At 49.7% G+C, this 27,723-nt stretch overlaps 1 protein-coding gene across 3 annotated transcripts; it reads right to left on the reverse strand.

Moving 5' to 3' along the window:
• Positions 1-7,116: 7,116 nt before the first annotated feature.
• On the reverse strand, positions 7,117-26,998 carry LOC123775065 (uncharacterized). 3 transcript variants are annotated; one of them, XM_045769873.2, is made up of 7 exons: positions 26,890-26,998; positions 23,743-23,905; positions 19,399-19,587; positions 19,124-19,241; positions 18,576-18,907; positions 18,215-18,331; positions 7,117-10,353 (listed from the first exon to the last, which is right to left on the reverse strand). In XM_045769873.2, exons 2-7 carry the CDS (start codon positions 23,896-23,898, stop codon positions 9,598-9,600), a joined length of 1,668 nt encoding a protein of 555 aa, XP_045625829.2. In that variant the 5' UTR covers positions 23,899-23,905; positions 26,890-26,998; the 3' UTR covers positions 7,117-9,597. The 3 variants fall into 3 exon arrangements, with proteins under 3 accessions (XP_045625829.2, XP_069175433.1, XP_069175434.1); XM_069319332.1 differs by lacking the exon at positions 26,890-26,998 and adding an exon at positions 26,737-26,802; XM_069319333.1 differs by lacking the exon at positions 26,890-26,998 and adding an exon at positions 25,652-25,744.
• Between the last annotated feature and the right edge of the window lie 725 nt (positions 26,999-27,723).

The raw sequence follows: 27,723 nt of genomic DNA on the forward strand, positions 1-27,723 counted from the left end.
GGCCAAAAAACCAGCGTTGAATGTAATGAAACGCCATTTTCTGGGTGAGACCCGGAGGCTCCCCGGAGCTTTACCGGCTGATATGCTAATGTCAGACTTTGGCATCAGTCATGTGTATGGAGTTCTAGGGCCTACCGGGGACCACGAGCCAGAACCTGGCCCCCTCAGAGAGGCAAGGGGAGCAATGGCCTATAGAAACCCCCGTGTGGTTGGAAGCATTCTATGTCTGCCATCGACCGGGTCAAGCATCCAGAAAGGTAAGCATTCCAAAACAAACCCCTATTCTGGTGAAAATTGCTACCTAAGCCGAACTAGTGAATAGAACTCTTCAACAGAAAACACGGAAACTAGTATGACGTCATACGTCACCGCGCCGCTGTCTGCGCAGCTCCCCCCTCCCCGGGAGGGGGAAGGGGGAGCCCCAGACCTCCCACGCCGGCTATCCACCCATCAGTTCTGAGGCTGGATGTCAAAACACGCGAAAAACGCCGACCGGAGGGAGGGAGGGTTGCCGGGGAGCCTCCGGGTCTCACCCAGAAAATGGCGTTTCATTACATTCAACGCTGGTTTTCTGGGGGGAGCCCCGTCGGCTCCCCGGAGCTAACTACCCACAGAGGAAGGTCAAAGGGACAAAACCGGGAGGCGGACACCACGCACCCCCCAAGGAGGCGAGACAACCGGCAGCAAACGCCAACCCAAGGCGCCACAGCCCCGAAAATCCCGGGAACAACACGAGAACCACGAGCAGCAAGGCCCCTGCACGAACACCAAAAATCCATGCCCGAAAGACTGCAAGGCCACGTCGCCCAGACGGCAGCGAGAGCAGCGAAGCCACGAACGCCACAGGCATGAGGGAAGAACACAGGCAGCTTAGCCGCAAGAACACGGCTGACCACCCGGGACACCATCACCCGCGAACCGGGAAGAACAGAACCGGATCAACGCAAAACGCGCTCCGGACCCAAACGCCGTGGCACGCAAACAACAGCAGAGGGCCGCCACTGAACACAAAAACGACACACCCCCGGCCCGACCAACAAAGCACCAACAAACCCTGGACCCCTCCAGAATGCAGCAGCCCCACCCCGCGCCAGAAAAGATGGAGACTGCTGCCATCAAACAACCAAAACGCTAAAACCGAAGGAGCAAGAAAACACAGCGAACCGACCCCCAGAGGCAAAGGCACAAAGGAAAGAGCCGACGAAAAAACACACCGGAACCGAAGGGGCACTACCAACCGAGGAGAAGACAGAGCACGCTGACCAGAGACCAGGATGGTGCAAGCGGCGCACGAACAGGCCGGAGGTGAAATGACGCACAAGACAGCTGACTAACGGTGCAGAAGCAACACCAAGACCGAAAGCAAGCTGAAGCGGCTCCGCCTGCGCCGCACGAAAAGAGGCGACAGTATGTGGCAAGACGACGGCCCCCAACCCCCACTAGAAAACCAAGCCGAGAGTAAACCAAGCCAACAAGAAGGACCCACCGAAGAAGGGACAGGAAAAGGAAGGACCGCCAAAATACCCCATACTGCCGCCTAGAAAGCACGCAGGTGGGACACCTACCACGAAGCCACCCGACCACCAACCGGAGGCGAGACCACGAGGCAGAACATAAGCAGCCCCGACAAGGCCCCCCCGAGCCCAGGAAAAAGGCGGAGCCGCGAGAAGATCTCGGGCGCGACCACCGAAACCCAGGCGGCACAAGGAGATGGAACGTCTGCCGAACAGAAAAACTCCGAAGCATGCAAGCCCGCCAGGAGTTCAGAAACGACGGGTCCGACGCGAGACATCGCAAGAACCCCCCCCAAAAAAATAAAACAACAACAACCGGCAGGGCAAGCTAGGAAAACCAAAGAAGGCGGAAGGGTCGCCGCCAGAACAGGACCCGAACCAAGGGGCACGAACAACTGCAACAGACCGAGACAAAGAAGCACATCCCAGGACACAGGCTGACCAACGCCTAAGAACACACGCAGAACATTCCTGCTGCAGAAGAGGCAGGAAGAAAGAGCAGAAGCACAAAAAAAAAAAAAAAACAGGAGAACAACCAGGGGTGGACAATCAGGCAGGGACAAAAACCCCACGCAATCCCCAGGCACAAAACGGCAGCAAAGCGCCACTCCACAACCGGACACAGGAACAAGGACACGCCACCGTGAAACACGGTACCAATGCTCACGTGCAGCAGCAGCAGCAACAGGCACCACTGCAACATGCAACATGTAAATAGCAACTCCCCTCTGCAAAGGCAGAGAACGGAGCAGGCAGACCCCAGACAGGGCCAACGGAGACACGACAAAACCCTGCAGGCCCAGAAACCTGCACCAGGCGACCGACGGCGGAGAAACCCCGCTCGATACCTGCTGGATGAGGTACTGGGAGCTCTTTTACACCTCAAGCCCGGCCCAAGGTCAGGCCAGACCGGCCAGAGGATGGCCCACCAGGCAGCTGCTAGGAGGAGTCCACCGGCCCACATACCCCCACAACCAGGACGGGCCGGAACTGCCATACGAAAACAGGCCAGTGCGCCCTGGAAGTCCACGGACGAACCAGCAAGAAGGCTTATGCTCGCAAGTAGGTCGTGTAACAAGCACAGACCACTGATGGTAATACAGTGTTCCCCAAAAGTGCCAATAGCACCACTGCACTCCACTGGTACTATCCCGCAAGTTCTACCAGATAGGCGGGACCCAAGAGCCAGAGCTCAAATCCTGCAAGCACAGCCAGGAGCCTCACCAGGTGAGTACAGAACCAACCCTACAACCCCCACACCTCACAACATTAAAAAAGGAGGGTCCCCTGAACGACTCCAGCATGGGTTGGACATGCACATGAGGGGGACAGGAAGAGGTGATAAAGGGACAGTCACTGGTGTGCGAACGGACTCAGTCGTACAAAATTATACCTAAATAAAGACAGGTATATGAACACCGCCGCATCCAGCGCCCGGCCAAAAGACGCCAGACCGCAGAAACTCACCTGGCGAATGGTGGCTCGAACTTGACACGACTCAACCGTGCCCAGAAGAACTTGGGAGCACCGCCAGGTGAAGACGCCAGAGCCGGACCCGCAGGAGAACAGGGAGAGGCGAAGGAGGCGGTCCACACCCATGACACAGAAAACCGCGGTGTCCTCCCCACAACTGGGAACCAGGACACCCCTGGCGCAAAGGGGCACATACCGCAGCCAGGGAGAAGAACGAGAGGCGAAGCACTGTAGCAAAAAAGGGCGCAAAACCCCAGCACTGAACCATCGCCCAGACCAAAACAAACTCCACGGCGCATGCGCATAACACGCTGGCCGAACCGCACACCCTCCCTGCGGGAAGGCGCCAGCCAGGACTATTGCACGAGAAAAAGAGCCAAAAGAGGAAGCAGGAACAATAAAACCGGCCAAAGAAGCAAAGAGCCCAAAAAAAGGGAACCCAAACGGGCGACAAGTAGCCCAAACGGGCGACAAGTAGCCCAAACGGCCGACAAGTAGCCCAACCGGGCGACAAGTAGCCCAACAGGGCGACAAGTAGCCCAACAGGGCGACAAGTAGCCCAACAGGGCGACAAGTAGCCCAACAGGGCGACAAGTACTAGAAGCCGACAGACGTTCCAATAATGCGGGAAGTAGCGAAAAACCTTCCCGTACCCTCGAGAACACAGAAGCCAACACTAGTCCCGAAGGCACACGAAGGCGCAGGCGCACCCGAGATCAAAAGTCACGCAGAACCCCATCGAACGGGGAAACATGACAAAAACACCGTCCCAAAAAGCGGGGGAGGAAACATCCACCCACAGGACGGAACCAACCGACTCAAAGGCCAAGGAACCGAGCCCGGGGAGGGGCCGACGTCCAACAGCACGTACGGCGAGTGGGGAGGAAAGACCCCACTCCGCGTAACCACAAGCCCCGCCTAGAGGGGGATAAAACCCCCCACGGGGTCTAACGGGGCCAAGGCCCCCCCACGTCAGCCCCTCCCCAGCCCCGGGAACCTACACGACAGGCCCCGGGGCCGAGCCGTTCCCCCAAAGCCCCGGCCGTACCAGAAAACCGGGGCAGCCGTGAAAACACTAAGGAAGGGAGCCCACTGGCAGACTCATACAACACGGCTGGAGGAACAGGCCCAAATGCCCCCGTCACTACCCCGGAAGGGGAATTCCCCGAGACTGCCCGAGTCTCAACACCACCAAACACCCCGCCCTGAACCTACAGACGGTAAGGAACCGGATGCAGGCAGGAAGGGTGAACCAGGGGAAAAACGAAATACAACGGGGCAGCCCCGGGGCTCCCGGGGAGGAAACCACGAGAACGTTGCCACCACCAAGGCTCAAGTGCAACGCCCCTGCTGCCCGCACCCGCTTTGTTAGCACAACTGGGTAACCGAGCCACAACGAGCAACCAAACTCGCAGGACACCGGGTCGAAGGTGTCACCGACCCCACAGGCAGCAGACGGAGGCAAAACAGAGAGTCACCCAGAGACAAAAGGTGAGAGCAACCCTCAAACTCGCTGGAAGCGAGGGGGGGGCTCTGGGGTCACATCCATCGGACCCGCGCGCCCCCAGGGGTTTCCCAGGGTCCCGAGCGTTTACTTTAAGAGGACTCGCGCTCAGGTAATCCCAGGCAGGGTACTGCTAACCGGCACCCAAGCTACCAAACAACTTTCTAAGAGCTGAACCCCCGGGACGTGTACACTCACGGGGACCTAGCAGGGGGTACCACCAGAAATACTCAGAACACAAGGGACACAAGGGGCAAGAACGAAGGCAGACCCCCCCACCAGGTATATAAACAAAAGAAAAAGAAAACCCCGCAAGAGGACAGCGTACCCAAGCGGAACAGAGCCGGCCGCTATGATTGGTAAAGACAAGCTGCACAGTACCCCGCGCCCCACCAGTGCAAACACTGCCCCTTACTCTAAGGCGAACAAGGGAGACAGAACACCCGAGCACACAAAGAGCGGCCGAAAACCAAGCGGTAAACGGCCAAGCAGGGGCAGGACCCAAGGAACTTGTGGAAGGTGGCCCCAAGCCCCAAGGGCAGTACTTACAGGGCACCTAGGGAAGGGAACCCTAGGCGCATGCAGCCCGAGTACTGAAGAATCACACCCGGCTCACGCACCACCTAGAAAACAGACACCACACTCTAGGTACAGTGCTGAAACAACCACTGGAGCCGGAGCACATAACCATTGCCTATAGCATCAGCCGAAGAACTGATGGGTGGATAGCCGGCGTGGGAGGTCTGGGGCTCCCCCTTCCCCCTCCCGGGGAGGGGGGAGCTGCGCAGACAGCGGCGCGGTGACGTATGACGTCATACTAGTTTCCGTGTTTTCTGTTGAAGAGTTCTATTCACTAGTTCGGCTTAGGTAGCAATTTTCACCAGAATAGGGGTTTGTTTTGGAATGCTTACCTTTCTGGATGCTTGACCCGGTCGATGGCAGACATAGAATGCTTCCAACCACACGGGGGTTTCTATAGGCCATTGCTCCCCTTGCCTCTCTGAGGGGGCCAGGTTCTGGCTCGTGGTCCCCGGTAGGCCCTAGAACTCCATACACATGACTGATGCCAAAGTCTGACATTAGCATATCAGCCGGTAAAGCTCCGGGGAGCCGACGGGGCTCCCCCCAGAAAACCACCATTGAATGTAAAGAAACACCTCTTTCTGGTAAGCACTCGGTGGCTACCTGTTCCCTTCTTTTCCTTCCAGGTGTGTTGGTTTGTGGTCTTTCAACTCTGCACTAAGGGTCTGATGATGTTGAAGCAGTGGTAATGCCACCTATTGGTGGCCTGCTCTAAATATGAGGGTTCAATTTAGCTAGTGAGTGAGTGAATTGTTTGCAGAGTCATTTGCTGCTTCAGTTCTTTTCTCTCATGAACCTTGCAGTTGTCTGTATTGCATCGCTTACCTTTGGGATGTCTTCTCAGTAAAGGTGATCATAACAATCTCTGATTTCCTGTGCCTCTGTGAGGAGTCCCAGGTTCTGGCTCTGGTCCCTGGTAGGCCATTCAGGACGCCTAAGGCTGAGGAGACTCGTTTGTGAGGAACTATCTTAGGTAGCTAGCTTGCTTCAGGGAGCTTCAGCCCCCTCCAGTAATTGCCTTTTGTTGCATCAATAACACCATACCAATTATCAAACTAATTGTGAACATTTACAGATGGTAGAACAAGATATTTGAGGAGTCACATGAGAGAAAATATGTGTTTGTGCAGATGCTACAAGATAGGTGGTGAGGGGACACACACAAAGGAAAAACAAGAGTTGCACGATGCATTGCCCAGTAAAACAGCACCACACAAGTGGCAACTTGTGTATTTTGTGAACTACATCCTCTTTGATTTGAATTTGGGAGTAACAAAGATATTTGTGCATTCCTAAATTTGTACAATTCGATGCGTTCACTTTGAGAGATCAGGATATAAAACCCAACTCTCCTACAAAAGCTTTGAATGAAGAGGCTAATAAGAAGTCATAATTCACTTGGAAAATATTATGAATATCCAGAAATAAAAACAGAAAAAAACCAGCATTGAATAATGAAATGCCATTTTCTGGGTGAGCCCTGGAGGTTCCCTGGAGCTATCGGGCCAGTTGGAAGCTGCAGAGCTGCGGAAAATGCCCTGAGTTCGGATACCGAGCAAGCTGCGCCCAAATCCAAGGCTGGGCTGGCCACTAAACGGCCATGAGGACTACTCTCCCATAGTAAGACTTCAACTGAGCCAGAACCTGAAGCAACAGCTGGACCGGGAGGTAAGAGGTACAGGTAACCCCACCTCGACCAGTTCTGCCAAAAGGCATTCACAGCAAAAGCTTCGCAGTCAGGAAAGGGCACCACGTATATATCGAGTGACGCCGACTCGAATGGGTACACTTCCGGGAGTTCATATGTCCAGCAGAGCCAACTGAAGGAGTCAGCATTGACCGTCCATTTCATGAACAGGGTAATGAACCGAGACAGGCCATCCACGAAAATGTTGGATGGTTATCTGGGGAGATAACCTCCCCAGATATGAGCCGCACGAAGAGCCAAAACCCGAGAAGCCAGCAGGCGAGCCACTCTAAGCGACCAGCCCCAAAGAGGCGAGGACCAAAGAGAACCCCTGCGGTTCAGGCGATGAACCACCAGAGAACAGTCCGATTAGAGCCAGATGGTCGAACACTGAGCGACACGAATCCTCCGAAGCGACAGCCAAACTGCCGCAAACTTCCTGCACCGTACAGGCAGTTTTCGTTTTGAGGGAGTTCTGCCTCTGTTCGGTTTTTGGTTGCAATTTTCTAACATGTAGGGGTCTGTTTTGTTATGCCTACCTTTATGGGTGCCTAGCCCCGGTCGATGGCAGATAAGGTTAACCCCTAACCACAGGGGAGTTTTCCACGGCCATTTCTCCCTGCGCCTCTCCGAGGGGGGCCATTTTCTGGCTAATGGTCCCCAGTAGGCAGAACTCCACAGACTAATGCCCCGGTCTAATGATTCACATATTAGCCCGATAGCTCCAGGGAGCCGAAGGGTCTCCCCACAGAAACCAAGTCTTGAATTCCAAGAAAATGTTTTACTTTAATAATTTATATTGCAGAATTGTTATGTTCGGCTTAAAGAGAACAGGTAACAAAATAGAAACTGGCAAGAGATCTACTGTACTTGCAGTTTAACAGCATTAATTATTATTAGTGTTTTAAACAAACATATTGTAGTTTCTGTGATGCTTCAATCATGGTTGTAACGATCATTGCAATTAATCTCCTTATAAGGACAATGCTTTATGATAAAAGCCCCATTTATCTATTCTAAAACAGTCAGAAAATTAAATGACATTTACTAAATATTTTATAATGTTTCAAAATTTTATGTGCAAGAATAATGGAATCCGAGGTTACCTGTGACAAGTTTACTGATATTTTGTTCTCGGCCAACCTGAGGCTGGACTTTCCAGATGATTGCCGACTATTGCTGTTTGTAGCATACGTGCCTACACCGTCATCATAAACCATTGATCCTTGTTAAAAAATATCAAACTACTAACTAGTACAAGCAGATAAACTATACATTGCAAAGTGTAATACAAAAGGCTACATCTTCAACTTTGCCAACATAATGGATATTATTAGTCATTGCCTGGTTAGGCTAAAACACATTTGAATGTTTCAGTACTATCACATTTCATTTATTGATGGAGAATCATTTTTCAGAGGCACTCAAGTGTACTAAAGAGGTCTATACTATTCTGACTGACACTATTATTACCAGTCTTCATTTGTTATTAACCCTTACGCTGCTCCAAATGCTATCTGCAATTATTTCTTGTGCTCCAATTACCATATGCTATTTTTTTCCAATTTAACAACTATTTTTAGCGAGGCACATCTCAATGTACAGTAGTACTTTTAAATAGCTGTACAGTACAGGGGTTAAGGAATATCACTTACTGCCTGTCTTAAGGTTTAAATTCACTTATACTGGCACTCGAACTGAATAACTGTCTGAATAAAGCACAATATCTTTTATCATTAGAAAGAAGGTACAAGAACTTAGTAAAAATCCATTAACAATACACACTTGCAAAACCACTTCATAATAAGGCAGGCATTTCATCATCTTGGCACAAAGGGACAAAAGCTCTATTAGAATATTAAGTTCCACATTATTTTGGAGATTATTATTAACATGATGTACTAAAAACTTGCATATTTTGTTATATGTTAAGTCATGGTTGCTTAAATTAAGAAAGTAAAGGAAATTTGATCCCTGTTAGTACTTTTAGAGGATTGTAACTTCATAAAAATTTGTTTGCAATACTGTATAAAGTAATCTTGAGGAGATATCCTTCAGCCAAGCCCAGGGAAAAGTTTGAAACTTTGCAAAGTTGTCTTAACCTTTGGTATTGTACACATGAAATACTAGAGCTAATACAATTTTAAATTATCAAACAGTTTTCTTACAAAAACATGTAAAAGAAGACATTAACTGAACTAATATACAAATTGTTTCCAAGTTTTTTCTTTAAAGAATACCAAAACAAAAAGCTCAAATCTATATATAGGTATTCTAAATAACTGTATTTTATAAGAATTTCCTTTACTAAAGCAGAATGGATGAAGCTAAAACAAGGGGAATAATTTGGATATACTGTACAAAAACATTATATAAATAAAACAAAAAAAATATCAACAGATCTTTAACTTAAAATCTAGTTATGTACACTGAACACCCAACCCACACATTTGAAAATAATGGAAATGACGATATTGTGGTCCGTCCTGGACCATTATAAATACTGTAAGTTACATTTATACTGTATTAACATTCACCATTTCAAGAATCCTCCTAAAACATCACTATAACAACTAACATGATATAATAACTTATCACATCAAAATACCAGACTAATTCTAATTAAAAAATCATGGTCCCAGAAAGAGTCTTTCAAGTTATATCCATGAAAAATGATAAAATGACGATATGCATTATATTTGATATGAATAATTAAGACTCCAGAAATTTGGATATTTTCAACACTTTAGTGAAAGCCTCTTGCATAAACTAAAGTATGATACCAATACTGACATTAAACAGCCTCATCTTCTTGGCAATACCAAATGTATTCTTCATTAATTCTTCTTTTCAAGCAATTCTGTAATTGTTGAATCCATAACACCATCATGCTCCACTGATATCAGAGAATTCTCTTTGTTGGCAGTTGTAACGGCTTGCTTGTCTACTTTGGCTCGAATATCCTTTTCTGAAGATTTTACATCAGATGAGCCCTCAAGCTGCAATTTGGCGAAGTTTGATGGAGTGGAGAGTGCTTTTCCATCAGACAAATTGGTTGCAATCTGGTCGTTTATCAATGCATCTCTAATCTGACGAGATATGGAGCTTCTGTAGCTACTATGGGAACGTATTTCGGGCCTCCCACCCATGAAACTACCTTGAGATAAAGATGTCTCAGAGGTTGGACACGCAGATGGCTGGTGAGCCTGTGGAGACTGTGAATGTGACCTTGAAGGTTGATGAGGGCGTGGTGAAGGTGGGAGCTGAAGAGACAGTGGCAGATGAGAATCTGTTTGGTGTGTTCGTGTTGTCTGCTGCAGTACCTGGTATGGAGGTGGTTGACGCATATGAGGTGGAGTAATTGTACGAGTGGCTCTAAGAATGGACCTTTGAGGGTGACGACTTGACAGTGACTGCGGACTAGGTCTACTACCAGTTAATCTGCCACTAGCTGTCTGGATGCTTGCTAAGTCTTCCCCTACATCTGTACTGCCACCACTTATATCTCCCTCAGCTCCCCAAAGTCCAGATGCACGAGCATCACTTACCTCCCTCAGAATCGCCTCTTGTTGATCTTGGATCTGCAGCAGCTCCTACAAAATAGTAAATTTTATTAGAAACAAAAATATTGTACATAAGAAAAAAACATACTGTACAGGACAAGAGTTAGAAAAATTATACTGAACAATGTTTGGTGTCTCTTATTACTTTCCCAAATTCTTACTTTCCTTTCTGTTTAAATAACTGTACTTTCTGGGGGGAGCCCCGTCGGCTCCCCGGAGCTATCCCAGGCTGATATGCTAATGTCAGACTTTGGCATCAGTCATGTGTATGGAGTTCTTAGGCCTACCGGGGACCACGGCCAGAACCGGGCCCCCTCAGAGAGGCAAGGGGAGCAATGGCCTATAGAAGCCCCCGTGTAGTTGGAAGCATTCTATGTCTGCCATCGACCGGAACAGGCACCCAGAAAGGTAAGCGCCCCAAAACAAACCCCTATTCTGGTTAAAATTGCTACCTAATACCGAACTAGTGGATAGAACTCCCCAACCGAAAACAAGCAAATTAGTGTGACGTCACACACTGCCGCGCCGCTGTCTGCGCAGCTCCCCCCTCCCCGGGAGGGGGAAGGGGGAGCCCCAGACCCCCCGCGCCGGCTACCCACACCTCAGTTCTTGAGGCTGATGCTATAGGCATGGTCGTGTGCTCTGGCTCCGGTGTCGCTACTGCACTGTGCTTTGAGTGTGGTGTTAGTTTTGTGGGTGCGAGAGCCAGGAGTTATCTTCAGTACTCGGGCTGCATGCGCCTAGGGCTGCCTTCCCTAGGTGCCCTGTAAGTACTGCCCTTGGGGCTTGGGGCCGCCTTCCACAGGCTCCTCGGGGTCTGCCTCTGCTGGTCCGTTTTACCTTTCGGTTTTTCGGCCGCCTGTTGGGCTCTTGGGTGTTCTGTTCTCCCTTGTTACCGGCAGGTAAGAGGCAGTTTGCACTGGTAGGGGCGCAGGGTGCTGCTCAGCTTGTATTTCCCGACATCGCGGCCGGCTCTGTTCCTTGGGGTTCGCTGTCCTCTTGCGGGGTTTTGTTTTTCTTTTTGTTTTTGCCTGGTGGGGGGTTCTGTCATTTTATTCAGTTTGTTTTTGCCCTTCCACTGTTCTCCTCGGTGGCGCCCCCTGCTAGGTCCCCGTGAGTGTACACGTCCCTGGGGTTCAGCTTTAGAAGTTTGCTTGGTAGTTTTGGGCGCCGGTTTGCAGCACCCTGCCTGGGACTACCTGAGCGCGAGTCCTCTTAAAGTAAACGCTCAGGACCCTGGGAATCCCCTAGGGGGCGCGTGGGTCCGATGGATGTGACCCCGGAGTCCCCACTCGCTGTGTGCGAGTTTGAGGGTTGCTCGGTCCCCTTGTCTCAGGGTGACCCTCATTGTTTTTGCCTCTGCCACGCTGCCTGTTGGGTCGGTGATACTTTCGACCCTGAGTCCTGTGAGTGTTGCTGCTTGCTTGTGACTCAATTTACCCAATCCTCTGATGATTCTATTCGGGTACAGGCGGCACGTGCGTTGCAGTCTAGGTTTCGTCTGTTGCAACGCGCTCGGTTGGTTGCTTCCCCGGATGCCCCGGGGCTGCCCCGCTTTGCTTTTCGAGACCCGGACTTGGGGGTGGGGGTCGCTTCGATCCTGGTTCAGTCCGCACCTCCTCGTCCTTCCCCTTCTGTTCGTTCTGGTCCCCCGCCCCTGCTTCCGGCCCCGAAGCGTCTGAGGGTTTCGGGGTCGGAGCAGGGGTTACTTGATCTCGAGACTCGGGCAGCTTCGGGGGTTGCCCCTTCCGGGGGGGCGGCAGAGGCATTCGAGTCTTGTCTCCCGGCCGAAGCTTCAGGGTCTGACCAGTGGGCCCCCCTTCCTCCAGCTTTTCCGGCTGCTCCGTCCTTGTCTTGTGGGGTCGGGGCTTGGGGAGAGGACTCGGCCTCGGGTCCTGTGGTGACGGACCTCGAGGCTGGGGAGGGGCTGACTTGGGGGCCTTGGGCCCCGCTGGACCCCGCCTGGGTTTTTCTTCCCACTGAGCGGGGCTTATTGTTACAAGGAGTGGGGTTTTCTTTCCCCCCCTCTGCGTACGAGTTGGATTTGGTGTCGGCCCCTCCCCGGGTACGGTTCCGTGTTCCCCCGGGTACGTCGGTTCCGTCCTTCCGGAGGTTTTCGGCTTATCGCATCCAACCTGGTGTGGTGCGAGCGGCCTTAGCAGCTTACCTCCTGCGTGACCCGGATTATGCCTCGGAAATGGATCCGTCCACGTTCAGGTTTGGGACTTCGTTCCCTTTCTGGCTCCGTTACGAGGTTCCGGAGTCGTCCTGGCTAGCAGACTGCCCCTTGTTTGGTCTGGATTCCTGGCATTCCTTCTGTCGTTCCCGCACGCTGGAGTGGCGGGAAGCTTCCACGGTGCTTCAGGTTTTCCTGGGGGGTGAACTTGAGTACCTGAATGAGTGCATGTTTGCCCCTGCCCTTCCCCGCGATGTGGGCGTTATTCAGCTCCATGTGCAGGTTCCCTCCCTTTCGGCGGCGCTCGTGGCGGAGGACTTGCGCGCTCGGGGCCTTTTGTGTTCGGCCTTGCGGTTCTTTTCCCTCCTGGAGCTGTCTTCGGATTGGCTCGTGGAGGATGTGGGGACGCTTGGGTCCGTCCCGGGGTCCGGCACCTTGTCCTCGGCTGCGCGTTCGTCGGCTGCCTTGTTGAAGCTGTTCACGCCGATTTTGCGGGATGCGGTTTCCCTGTTCTATGCTTCCCGTCTCGCGTGTCGGCAGGCGGTGCTGGGTTCCTCCGTGGAATCTGCTTGGGCTCTGGCTCTTAGGCGTTCTTCACCTTTTTGTCCTCTCCTGTTTGGGGAGTCGGCCGTGGCGCAGTTTATTCAGGCTGCGTCGGCGGCTTGTCGTCCAATGTCGGACTTGTTGGTTTTCCGGGGGTCCCGGGGTGGGTCTTCCCGGAGAGGTCGTGCCAGGGCTCGGGGTTCCTCTCGTCGTGGTAGGCCTCTGGTGTCAGGTTTGGGGTTGGCTCCTCCTGCGGACCCTCCCTCGTCTGGTCGGCGCGGTGTTCGCGCTGTGCGGGGTTCTGGGTCTCGTAAGGGTCGCCGGCCCTTTCGCGGTTTGCCCCTTTGACGGGGCGATGGGGGGGCGGCTTGCGCTGTTCGCCCGCGCCTGGTCCCACGATTCGTGGGCCTTTCGGGTCGTGTCTTGCGGCCTGCGGTGGCGTTGGGTGGCCCCTCCCCCCTTTGGGGGGTCGGGGCTGGCGGGGCAGGCTTCTTCCCCTGCGCTCTGTCGAGTCGTCTTGGAGTGGGTACGCTTGGGCGTCGTCGAAACGACGTCGTCCCTCAGATGGGTTTCCCGTCTGTTTCCGGTTCCGAAACGAGACTGTGCAGACCTGCGGTTCATTCTGGACTTGTCCCGTCTGAACCCCTGGGTTCATTGCCCCTCCTTTCGGATGACTACGCTGTCTCAGGTTCGGCTCCTCTTGGAGCCGGGTGCTTGGATGGTGTCCCTGGACCTCCGGGACGCTTATTGGCATGTCCCGATTCATCCGCGGTTCAGGGACTGGCTCGGTTTTGTAGTGGGGCATCTGAGTTACCGTTTTCGTTGTCTCCCGTTCGGGTTGAACCTGGCACCTCGCGTGTTCACACGCCTTACACGGGTTGTGGTGGCTCGTTTGCGTCTCCTAGGTGTTCGGGTGTTGGCCTACCTCGACGACTGGCTGGTTTGGGCTCCCAGCCAGTCAGCTTGCTTGCTAGCCAGGGATTTGGTTCTTTCCCAGCTCGCCGGGTTCGGGTTCTTGGTGAACTGGAGGAAGTCCCATCTGGTTCCCTCTCAGGTTCGGACTTGGCTGGGTCTCGTGTGGGACTCTCGGACCGCCTCCTTGTCTCTCCCTCCGGAGTCTCTCCTGCGGCTGCGGTCCCGCCTTCGTCTGTTTCTGGAGGGCCCTCGGGTCACCCGGCGGTTGCTCGAGGGGCTGTGCGGGAGCCTGTACTTCGCGATGGTGGTCTACCCGCCGGGTCGGGTTTGGCTTCGACGGCTGTTCTGGTTCCTTCGGGCTTCCCCCTTCCGCCTCTCTCGCGATCGCAGAGTTCGACCCCCGGGGGACTTGCGTCGGTTGCTGCGTCACTGGCTTCCTCTTCGGGTTTTTCGGGGTTCAGTGCCTTGGCGCCTACCCGAGCCCTCGCTCGATGTGTACACGGATGCGTCGTCTCTCGGCTGGGGTTTTGTGACCAGTGCTCACCAGGCCGGCCAGGGGCGTTGGGATCCGTCCTTCCGTCGAGCTCACAGTACGGTGCGGGAGTTCGCGGCAGTGTGGTTTGCTCTGGGGAGGATTCGGGTGGCCCGCGGATCGACGATTCGGCTCCATTCGGACTGCTCTCCGGTGGTTCATTGCCTGAACCGCGGGGGTTCGATGCGGTCCTTGTCTCTTTGGGGTTGGTCGCTTCGGGTGACTCGTCTGCTGAGTTCTCGGGGTTTGGCTCTCCTGGCGGTTCACGTACGGGGCGTGTCCAACGTCTTGGCCGACGCCCTGTCTCGCTTCGTTCCCCTCTCCACGGAGTGGACGGTCGACAACGAGTCCTTCCGTTGGCTTTGCCAGACGTTCGGGCGCCCCGAGGTGGACCTCTTCGCGTCGGCGTGGTCGCGGCATCTTCCAGTTTATGCGGCGCCCTTCCCCGATTGCGAGGCCGTCGGGGTCGATGCCTTTCGGCTCGACTGGTCGAGGTGGGGGTTCCTGTACCTCCTTCCCCCGGTTCGGCTGTTGCTCCAGGTCCTGACTCGCTTAGAGACTTACCGGGGGAGAGTTGTCCTTCTGGCCCCTTGGTGGCCGGCCCAGCCTTGGTTTCAGGCGCTGGTTGCTCGGTGTCCGAACCCGAGGGTTTTCCCGCGGCTCCGCCTCTTTCAGCAGATCGGGCCGGTACGTCACGTGGCTGGTTCGATCTTCTCCTCGAGTCTTCGCGTATGGTTTTTTTGACTCGAGTCTATCATCATCACTATGGTGATCAGGTGGCCTCCTTGTTGGTGTCCCACCTGAGGGCTTCTTCTCGGCGGCAGTATGAAGTTTCCTGGCGGTCCTTCCGTTTCTTTTTGCGTCTTCGTCGTGTTAGCTCCTTGTCTGTTCGGGTGGTCTTGTCCTTCCTCTCGTGGTTGTTTCAGGACCGTCATCTTATGCCTAACACTGTCGCTTCGTATCGTGCGGCGCTGGCGGAGCCGCTTCAGCTTGCTTTCGGTATCGATGTTACGTCTGCGCCGTTTCGCAAGCTGTCTCGTGCATTGTTTCACCTCCGGCCTGCTCATGCGTCGCCTGAGCCGTCCTGGTCTTTGGACAGAGTGCTCGCTTTCCTTTCATCTCCTCGTTTCGTTGTGGCCCCTTCGGTCCAGGATTGTTTTTCCAAGGCATTTTTCTTGTTGGCTTTGGCCTCTGGGGGTCGGGTAGGGGAGCTTCATGCTCTCCTCCGGCGCAGGGGTTTCTGCTCTTTTGGTCGTGGTGATAGTTTTGTTCGTTTGCAGCCGTCTCCTTCTTTTCTGGCGAAGAATGAGACTGCTGCGTTCCGGAGGGGTCCATGGGTGGTCAGGCCGGGGGTGCATCATGTTTTGTGTCCGGTTGCGGCGCTTCGCCGTTATTTGCGCGCCACAGCTTCTGTGTCCGGGGACGCGCTGTGGGTTGATCCGGTTTCCCTTCTTCCCTGTTCGCGGGTTCGGGTCTCTCAGGTCGTCCGCAGGGTTATTAGGTCTAGCCAGCCTGCGGTCTATCCCCGTGCCCATGACGTTCGTAAGTTCGCGGCTCTTGCTGCCGTCTTTGGGAATATGTCTTGGTCTGATATTCGGGCGCGGGGATTTTGGCGGTCGAACAGGGTCCTGGCTGCTCGTTACCTTGTGAATGTCCCTGGCCCTCGTCGGGCCTGTGTTGCTTTGGGTCGGCGGTTGCAGCCAGTTGTCTCGGCTTCGAGTTGAGGGGTGAGCGACGACCGCCTCCCGGGTAAGTCCCTCTTTTTCTGTCTGTGGGTAGTTAGCTCCGGGGAGCCGACGGGGCTCCCCCCAGAAAACCAGCGTTGAATGTAATGAAACGCCATTTTCTGGGCGAGTCCCGGAGGCTCCCCGGCATCCCTCCCTCCCTCCGGTCGGCGGTTTTTCGAGTTTTTGACATCCAGCCTCAAGAACTGAGGTGTGGGTAGCCGGCGCGGGGGGTCTGGGGCTCCCCCTTCCCCCTCCCGGGGAGGGGGGAGCTGCGCAGACAGCGGCGCGGCAGTGTGTGACGTCACACTAATTTGCTTGTTTTCGGTTGGGGAGTTCTATCCACTAGTTCGGTATTAGGTAGCAATTTTAACCAGAATAGGGGTTTGTTTTGGGGCGCTTACCTTTCTGGGTGCCTGTTCCGGTCGATGGCAGACATAGAATGCTTCCAACTACACGGGGGCTTCTATAGGCCATTGCTCCCCTTGCCTCTCTGAGGGGGCCCGGTTCTGGCCGTGGTCCCCGGTAGGCCTAAGAACTCCATACACATGACTGATGCCAAAGTCTGACATTAGCATATCAGCCTGGGATAGCTCCGGGGAGCCTCCGGGACTCGCCCAGAAAATGGCGTTTCATTACATTCAACGCTGGTTTTTTTGTTTTGTAAGGTAGAAGTATTTATGTACCCTCAAAATATATGCAAACTGTTTACCCTCTTGAATTGGTGGCGGGTACTAAAGCACACTGCCAGGTGTAAAAGTATGTTATATTCTTAGCCAGTTTAGATATGTTTTTGTGATATTTTGACTAGTAGATTATAGAGCCAGGATGTTACATTAATGCTAAGGATTAAGGTGGCATTTGAGTACTGTTCGGAATATTTTGTACAATATGATATTTGTAACAAACCGGAAACCACCCATGTTGTGTGTGGAGCATTCTTCGGTAACTGGAGACAATGGGGAGGTCATGGTGTGTGGATGCACATTTCATAGTTAAGTATTCCTTCTGCATTAAGTATTTGAGCCATCATTCCTATTTCATATCATGTTGTGCTGCTGCTTACTACAACATTGGTTTCCTGTTACCTAGAATCCAGACACTCCAGCAAGTGATTCAAATGACTTGTGATGTATTAGATTAAGTCAAGAGTTGTTCCCGTAAGGGAATCGTAGTGCCTATCACTATCTTTCACTTGTACATCTTGTCCCCTGCCAATGTAGGGTTATGGATTTATTATAATGTAGGATGTAGTAAAGTAATATTGCTTTCAAGGGAGGGTTAATAAATGTGAATAAAGTGTAGTTGGATTTTTGCTACTATTAGACTAAAGTGCTGTACTGTACTTCATATGAGGAAGTGAAGCTTCCTGGGGGCTGGACCTTGCCTAACTTCACTGGAGGTCATTCTAGCAGACTTCCACTAGACCCACTCCTTAAACCCCCTAAAACCCCCGGTAGTAACAGTCACCAGCACATCAGGACCACAACCACTTGCCAACACCTGAGAATACCCTAAGCAGCCATGCACTATTGCTGCAAATACCTGGCGAGGTGGTTTGAAAAATTGCCCTAGAACTGCCAGTATGTTAGGGAGTGGTGAGCAAGTACAGTATGGAGTTTGCTAATTTCTAATAAATGCTGTGAAAAATTTATATGTACAAAATAATTCATAGGTAAAAATTAATGCCAAAGTTACAAAATGTCTTATTAGTGTGTTGATAATTATGCCTTATTTAATTACCAGGCAAGTGTACTAAGTGGGACAAATTTGCTTCAATTCACTGTATTAACTAATAACAAAATATCAAACCAAGATGTTTCAGCCATCTTGTCGCACATGACAGAGCTCTGAATATTTAATAACTTTGTAATATACTGCTCCAAATCTCTCTAGTGAGTTAATATATCAGATATTGCAAACCCATCCCAATCAAATGGAGGATACCAAAGCACACACAATTTATCCATAATGTATACAAGTTTAAACCACATTACTTACAGCAGTCAGAGTAGTTATTACATTCCCTTGTTGTTGGAGCTGTTGCTGCAGTCGTTCCCTAGTAAGCCTTTCCTCTTCCAGTTGCAGCCATAGCTCCCGGCATGTGTTTACCACCATCTGGGAACATGTTAGATTTAATGCTTGGTATGAACCAATGATGATCATGCATCAATCTGTCCTTTATTCACAACAAGTCCAAAATCAATGCACACAATGAAGAACCTCAGATAATACAGATGTCAAACATCCTTCATATTATTAACATCTTTATACAGTACAGTACTACAGTACAAAATAAAATCAATACTTATACTGTATCTTGAAAAAGTCAACTTCATAAGTGTAACACATGTATACTAACTGTTATTGTATGGTCTAGGCTCGTTCTTGTCGCTGCACCTTGAATGGTGTCAAGTGGTTTTCGTACATCCCTTGTCGAACTTGATGATCTAGCTCTCTGTTTTAGTAAATCTTCTGGGATTTTCTGTTTCAACTCATTTAATGTACTACCAGAAGTTTCAGTTTTACTCTCTGGATTTTGTGACTTGCATGTTTCATCTTTTGTGTCAACTCCTGAAGTTCTAATCTGATTACTGGTGGAACTGTCAGCACTATCTGGCAGTAGAGATGTTTTTGTAGGCCCATCATTTTGTTTCCCATCATTTTCATTTAATTTTACATCCTCTTCTCCATCTGAAAGCAACCAAAACATGAGAACAACAGCAGTCTAGTAGTTACTCACTTTCCAGCAGAAAGGATTCATGTTTTTGGTCCAACTAAATACTGTAGCACTTCATGAGAGTTATGTCCAAGATTCTAGACGAGTCTGCCACACGAAGAGGTGAAGTTATCAGAGGAAGCAAGACAGCAAGGATAGTTCTGTACAGTATAAACAGATAAAATAAATACCAGGTTTTCGTTGTTGCTGCATGGCTTTAAAATCTGGAGAAGACCGAGTGTCCATCTGTCGCACTCTCTGTGAAGCAATTAACATTGCATTGGATTGAGCCAATATTGAATCCACACTCTGGGGAAAAGATGGAAAGGAGAATTAGTTTAAATGAAATTTCATAAATTATAAAATTATTACAGTAGGTAAATCTCATGCCAAACAGAAATGGACCACACCAATTCTGCTCTATTCTAAAGTTATTAATTTTTAAAAAATCTTGTTGCATGCATACTTGCTGTCTAGCTGCCTGAAGTCTGGCTGCCAATGAAGGCGGCAAATTTGGACTATAGGAACCAGTCCTCCGGCTTTGTTCCAATAAGTGTGCTCTTGCTATAACTTTATTAGATGACTGACGAGCTGCTAGTTTTCGTGCTAATTCAGCAGGAGTCAATCTCATGGAGGCTAAATCATGCACAGTATCCTGAAACCATACAACATTTCAAATACTGTAACATAAATGTCATGTGTCACAAACAACTCACTTTACAGTGTGACCTCGCTTGAATGGAACAAAGTGGACCGGAAACCTCAGTGGGCCGGAAAAAATGGCTAATGGATAAACTCTTGGAGAACTGGAATATGGTGTCTGCTCCACCAGACTGTCTTGGTAGACCAACCTGACTGCTGGGTGGATATACCATAGCATATTGTAACTGGATGTGTACTGGATAGGTGTTTTTTTTACCTTTTATCGTATGGTAGGACCTCTGTGGTACTCGGTGAATTGTAACCAGTTTTCTTTGGTTATTTCATTATTTTTAAGTCCAAATAGATTGAGAAAAATGAGAGCCTGGAGAGTGCCTAGCAAGTTACAAGTGAAAAATGTTCAAAAAATCAAAGCATAAGGAGCTGGATGAAGCAGTTAATAAATGTTTTTTTACAGCAGCATAGAGTAGCAGTTTTGTAGTGTTTGTTTTGAATCAAATGCAATACAGCTGTTCGTACAGCTGATAAGTACCTAGATCCTTTGGGCCTTTCATGTGCGCACACATGAATGAAGGAGCAGAAGCACTGTGCCTGCCACTATCCGTGGAGTGTAACAAATCACTGGTAACAGGTGAACTGCCAAAAATTTGGAAGAAGGGTAATAGACAGGATGCACTGAACTACACGTACTTATCTGTACAGTTCTGTATGACTACATTAAAGCTACAGAGATTAAAAAGGAAAATAAGCTCAAAGAAAAAAAAAATTCCAACACTTTTTCCCTAAAATGTTTATTTTCCTAGTTTATCTTCAAGTACTCTATATATAAAATGCATTTTTTTTTGTAAATTTTATTGTCTATATGGTATATAGGCAAAAATGTGTATCATTTTGGGATCATAAAAAACCAGCGTTGAATGTAATGAAACGCCATTTTCTGGGTGAGTCCCGGAGGCTCCCCGGAGCTATCCCAGGCTGATATGCTAATGTCAGACTTTGGCATCAGTCATGTGTATGGAGTTCTTAGGCCTACCGGGGACCACGGCCAGAACCGGGCCCCCTCAGAGAGGCAAGGGGAGCAATGGCCTATAGAAGCCCCCGTGTAGTTGGAAGCATTCTATGTCTGCCATCGACCGGAACAGGCACCCAGAAAGGTAAGCGCCCCAAAACAAACCCCTATTCTGGTTAAAATTGCTACCTAAAACCGAACTAGTGGATAGAACTCCCCAACCGAAAACAAGCAAACTAGTGTGACGTCACACACTGCCGCGCCGCTGTCTGCGCAGCTCCCCCCTCCCCGGGAGGGGGAAGGGGGAGCCCCAGACCCCCCGCGCCGGCTACCCACACCTCAGTTCTTGAGGCTGGATGTCAAAAACGCGAAAAACCGCCGACCGGAGGGAGGGAGGGATGCCGGGGAGCCTCCGGGACTCACCCAGAAAATGGCGTTTCATTACATTCAACGCTGGTTTTCTGGGGGGAGCCCCGTCGGCTCCCCGGAGCTAACTACCCACAGACAGAAAAAGAGGGACTTACCCGGGAGGCGGTCGTCGCTCACCCCTCAACTCGAAGCCGAGACAACTGGCTGCAACCGCCGACCCAAAGCAACACAGGCCCGACGAGGCCCAGGGACATTCACAAGGTAACGAGCAGCCAGGACCCTGTTCGACCGCCAAAATCCCCGCGCCCGAATATCAGACCAAGACATATTCCCAAAGACGGCAGCAAGAGCCGCGAACTTACGAACGTCATGGGCACGGGGATAGACCGCAGGCTGGCTGGACCTAATAACCCTGCGGACGACCTGAGAGACCCGAACCCGCGAACAGGGAAGAAGGGAAACCGGATCAACCCACAGCGCGTCCCCGGACACAGAAGCTGTGGCGCGCAAATAACGGCGAAGCGCCGCAACCGGACACAAAACATGATGCACCCCCGGCCTGACCAACCAAGCATCAACCACCCATGGACCCCTCCGGAACGCAGCAGTCTCATTCTTCGCCAGAAAAGAAGGAGACGGCTGCAAACGAACAAAACTATCACCACGACCAAAAGAGCAGAAACCCCTGCGCCGGAGGAGAGCATGAAGCTCCCCTACCCGACCCCCAGAGGCCAAAGCCAACAAGAAAAGTGCCTTGGAAAAACAATCCTGGACCGAAGGGGCCACAACGAAACGAGGAGATGAAAGGAAAGCGAGCACTCTGTCCAAAGACCAGGACGGCTCAGGCGACGCATGAGCAGGCCGGAGGTGAAACAATGCACGAGACAGCTTGCGAAACGGCGCAGACGTAACATCGATACCGAAAGCAAGCTGAAGCGGCTCCGCCAGCGCCGCACGATACGAAGCGACAGTGTTAGGCATAAGATGACGGTCCTGAAACAACCACGAGAGGAAGGACAAGACCACCCGAACAGACAAGGAGCTAAGACGACGAAGATGCAAAAAGAAACGGAAGGACCGCCAGGAAACTTCATACTGCCGCCGAGAAGAAGCCCTCAGGTGGGACACCAACAAGGAGGCCACCTGATCACCATAGAGATGATGATAGACTCGAGTCAAAAAAACCATACGCGAAGACTCGAGGAGAAGATCGAACCAGCTACGTGACGTACCGGCCCGATCTGCTGAAAGAGGCGGAGCCGCGGGAAAACCCTCGGGTTCGGACACCGAGCAACCAGCGCCTGAAACTAAGGCTGGGCCGGCCACCAAGGGTGGCAAAAACAAACTGAATAAAATGACAGAACCCCCCACCAGGCAAAAACAAAAAGAAAAACAAAACCCCGCAAGAGGACAGCGAACCCCAAGGAACAGAGCCGGCCGCGATGTCGGGAATTACAAGCTGAGCAGCACCCTGCGCCCCTACCAGTGCAAACTGCCTCTTACCTGCCGGTAACAAGGGAGAACAGAACACCCAAGAGCCCAACAGGCGGCCGAAAAACCGAAAGGTAAAACGGACCAGCAGAGGCAGACCCCGAGGAGCCTGTGGAAGGTGGCCCCAAGCCCCAAGGGCAGTACTTACAGGGCACCTAGGGAAGGCAGCCCTAGGCGCATGCAGCCCGAGTACTGAAGATAACTCCTGGCTCTCGCACCCACAAAACTAACACCACACTCAAAGCACAGTGCAGTAGCGACACCGGAGCCAGAGCACACGACCATCGCCTATAGCATCAGCCTCAAGAACTGAGGTGTGGGTAGCCGGCGCGGGGGGTCTGGGGCTCCCCCTTCCCCCTCCCGGGGAGGGGGGAGCTGCGCAGACAGCGGCGCGGCAGTGTGTGACGTCACACTAGTTTGCTTGTTTTCGGTTGGGGAGTTCTATCCACTAGTTCGGTTTTAGGTAGCAATTTTAACCAGAATAGGGGTTTGTTTTGGGGCGCTTACCTTTCTGGGTGCCTGTTCCGGTCGATGGCAGACATAGAATGCTTCCAACTACACGGGGGCTTCTATAGGCCATTGCTCCCCTTGCCTCTCTGAGGGGGCCCGGTTCTGGCCGTGGTCCCCGGTAGGCCTAAGAACTCCATACACATGACTGATGCCAAAGTCTGACATTAGCATATCAGCCTGGGATAGCTCCGGGGAGCCGAAGGGGCTCCCCCCAGAAAATGCAATAAACGTATGCAGAAAAAAAATGGCAAAAACTCTCAGTGAACCAAAATCCTTAGTAGAAAAGAACAGGTTCAGTCTGAATTAGTTTGTTCAAGCGTGGTGCCACTAAAGAAAATAACATACATGACAAAATGTTTTATTTAAATTCCTGTGGCCACAAATGCAGGTCCTGTAAAAGTGCTGTAAATTTTATTGAATATGAAACGGATCTAAAAACTTAAATTATTTTAATGATATGAAGGACATTGAAATAGAAAGATTACAGTATAGCAATAAAGCATGAGGTTTCATCAGAAAGAGCATCAGATTTAATCAGAAATTTTAGAGAAAACAAACACGTCGATTTAATTTGAATTTATTGCGAGTTGCAACACATCTAAGCTTTCAAGTCGTTTCTAAGGTCTTAGCCTTACATGCCACTGCTAGTTCATTCTTGAGGAAAAGAGGCCTTTATCAACTTACAAAAATTCTAAATTATAGACCAGCCCACCCTTGCCTTCCACTGATAAAGTAGTACTGGAGAGATACAATGTATAATGTTAAACTTACATCCCAAACTGGTCTGTTAGGTCTGAACTTGTGTGAAGGTGACCCTGAATGGTGCATCCTTCTGGGAGAGTGATTATCCCCTTCCCTCAGACCCAACCCCAGACCATCACTGTTCCATCCATGGCGGCCTCGTGGCCACGAATGGTCCTGCTCCATCTCAAATCTGCAGGATCCATAAAATTTAGAGGATGAATTTAAAATGCGAAAAAAATAACAAAATAGTAACTTTCAGGAAAAAAAAGTATAGAACTTCAAAAAATGCAATTTCAAAAAATGTCATTATGACCTCTGCTTTGTTCTATAATCATAATACATCAAAATTATAATTCAACATAATTAATTACAAATTTTTATACATGCACTAAACTATAAATTTTGCTACTATCAATACGCAGTAGCTAGTTTTGCTATTACGGGATACTGATCACTGCACCATTTAATTTTATGGATACTGTATTGCACATTTTTGTACAGTCCTTTGAGATATCTTAGTCTAAAGATATTTCTCCAACCTTTGTGAACTACAGTACTGTACTTCACTGTGCTGCTCTCCGAGAAAGATCTATTGTGTCTATAGGACAGGACATGCTACACTGGTACTACAGGGGACTTTTCAAAATATTTTTGCAGGGTGAGTAAAGTACTAGGGAGTCACTGGTGAATAATCAAACCAGCCCAGGCTGATCAATGCAGTTCAATCATAAAATTCACAAGGCCTACAAAATCCACCCTTTCCTTGATATCACAAGTAACTGTGAAGAAAGTGCTTTGATTAACTACCCAGTTAGTTTACTAGGATATCACTGTTCAATGGCACCAGGTGGAAGTATCGCACACACCTCCAGTTCCCCTTCATATATGCAGTTCTTCCTAGATGTTCCATGTCGGCAGGCAAGCTGATTAATTTAACAACAACCAAAATTATTCATTTTTTCACTATTTAGGAACTATGAATCCATTGCACAAGACTTTTAGTACATGAAGCCAGCCTAGAGTATTGTTTATATGTCTTGAGTGTCCCTAATTACTTTCTGTCTTTGTTCTCAAAGTTCAGTCAGTGATGAACCAACCCATCCTCTTGAGTTGTCACAATGTCACAAAAATGATGTACTGAATTGGCCAAACCTAATCAATGGACCTCATTAATAGAAAAAGTAAAAGCCGATCAATTTAGCATGCTGCTGTGATTTATAGAATAATACATCATATTTTGATATTGGGGATTTTTACATAAACTACAATGTATTATTCGAGAAGGCAGGCTGGGTGAACAGTAGCGGTTTAGCTCAATAAATCCAAACCACCTTAAACCTGTTCCCTCCATCATCAGGCAAATTGTTAAGATGCACATGAAAATCACAAGTATGACATGATATATCTCCACTGTAGTTCATGTGCTTGTGGTGTCAAGGAGTGTGGGTTTTGATTCCATCGTAAGGTTTCAATACTTTCAAGTTAGGTGTTTGCTGGTACAGTATTCAGGATTACCTAGGGGATAAGTGCTTGTCCTACCCATACTATTTAGCCTACAACTGTAATTTACACATGTACCACCAAAAACCGTAATAGAAAAACAAAATTGAATACAACATTACAGTATTATATTTAACTGTATAATTTGAAAGTACTGTAGTCATTCTTGTATATGTTACCGAATATGAGTTTTAAAGCAGAGGAATTCACTACCCATCGAAGCCACAAATGCCAAAACACTGCTGAATTTCAAAATCCTGCTCGATAAAATCATCAGGACAAATAAGGAGACCTTTGACAAGCCACTGGCTTATTGTTCTTGTTGAGGTGACTAGAGAGAGAGTGGCCATCAGGTAAATTCTGGTAATTACCAGCACCCCAGTACCTCCAGTGGTGTATAAGGGCCAAACAGTGAAGAATACCAGCACCCCAGTACCTCCAGTGATGTATAAGGCCCAAACAGTGAACAATACCAGCACCCCAGTACCTCCAGTGATGTATAAGGCCCAAACAGTGAACAATACCAGCACCCCAGTACCTCCAGTGATGTATAAGGCCCAAACAGTGAACAATACCAGCACCCCAGTACCTCCAGTGATGTATAAGGCCAAACAGTGAACAATACCAGCACCCCAGTACCTCCAGTGATGTATAAGGCCCAAACAGTGAACAATACCAGCACCCCAGTACCTCCAGTGATGTATAAGGCCCAAACAGTGAACAATACCAGCACCCCAGTGATGTATAAGGCCCAAACAGTGAACAATACCAGCACCCCAGTGATGTATAAGGCCCAAACAGTGAACAATACCAGCACCCCAGTGATGTATAAGGCCCAAACAGTGAACAATACCAGCACCCCAGTGATGTATAAGGCCCAAACAGTGAACAATACCAGCACCCCAGTACCTCCAGTGATGTATAAGGCCCGAACAGTGAACAATACCAGCACCCCAGTACCTCCAGTGATGTATAAGGCCCAAACAGTGAACAATACCAGCACCCCAGTACCTCCAGTGATGTATAAGGCCCAAACAGTGAACAATACCAGCACCCCAGTACCTCCAGTGATGTATAAGGCCCGAACAGTGAACAATACCAGCACCCCAGTACCTCCAGTGATGTATAAGGCCCGAACAGTGAACAATACCAGCACCCCATTACCTCCAGTGATGTATAAGGCCCAAACAGTGAACAATACCAGCACCCCAGTACCTCCAGTGATGTATAAGGCCCAAGCAGTGAACAATACCAGCACCCCAGTACCTCCAGTGATGTATAAGGCCCAAACAGTGAACAATACCAGCACCCCAGTACCTCCAGTGATGTATAAGGCCCGAACAGTGAACAATACCAGCACCCCAGTACCTCCAGTGATGTATAAGGCCCAAACAGTGAACAATACCAGCACCCCAGTACCTCCAGTGATGTATAAGGCCCAAACAGTGAACAATACCAGCACCCCAGTACCTCCAGTGATGTATAAGGCCCAAACAGTGAACAATACCAGCACCCCAGTACCTCCAGTGATGTATAAGGCCCAAGCGGTGAACAATACCAGCACCCCAGTACCTCCAGTGATGTATAAGGCCCAAACAGTGAACAATACCAGCACCCCAATACCTCCAGTGATGTATAAGGCCCAAACAGTGAACAATACCAGCACCCCAGTACCTCCAGTGATGTATAAGGCCCAAGCGGTGAACAATACCAGCCTAATCAATGGTTTACTTCAGCCTCTCAAATGTTGCGCGAGCAGTCAACTTAGCACCCATAGTCTTCCCAACCACAAAACACACGCTTAAATATATTATACCAAAAAGTTTAATCCAAATTTAATGTTATTTATTTATAAATTTAATACTTCATAATGTCTGTGTCAAGAATATTATCAGCATTGATACTTTACAAAGTATAATATATTTTCTCTCTCTCGGGCCAAAATATAAACAAAAGATAAAGAAAATTTGAAATGCGATGGTAAACTTCTCTATTCTGATAAGAAAGCTACCCGCTTTAGTGGCCTCGACGGGGACAGTAAGCTGTCAGCTTGTCAAAGATCCCTATCATTTTTCCTGATGATTTATCATTTTATTGAACTGGATTTTGAACTGCTGTATTATTTTGTCATGTACAGCTTCGGCTGGTAAGCGGTTCCATGGGGTTTACCTCAGTTTACCCCGAGAGCCACTAATAATAATAATATCATTATTATTATTTTATTCGGGAAAAGTACATACATAGATGCAGAGTTACAAACATAATGTTGGATTTATAGATAGAGCTAATACATACAATACTTAAAGCCGCTAATACACAGCGTTTCGGGCAAGGTGTGGGGGAAAAACACTTAGACTAAAACTTAATAGTAATTGGGAGTAAAGTATACTGTTAAAAAAGGAATAAAACAAGAAAGAGAAAAGGGGGGTGGGACATGGCAGACATCAGCAATTGTACAAGTTGGTCAACAAACAGCATTGTTTAGAAGCAAGACACAGGTACTCCCAA

This window comes from Procambarus clarkii, chromosome 92 (assembly GCF_040958095.1).
Source record: "Procambarus clarkii isolate CNS0578487 chromosome 92, FALCON_Pclarkii_2.0, whole genome shotgun sequence".
Classification (NCBI taxonomy): Eukaryota; Metazoa; Arthropoda; class Malacostraca; order Decapoda; family Cambaridae; genus Procambarus; species Procambarus clarkii.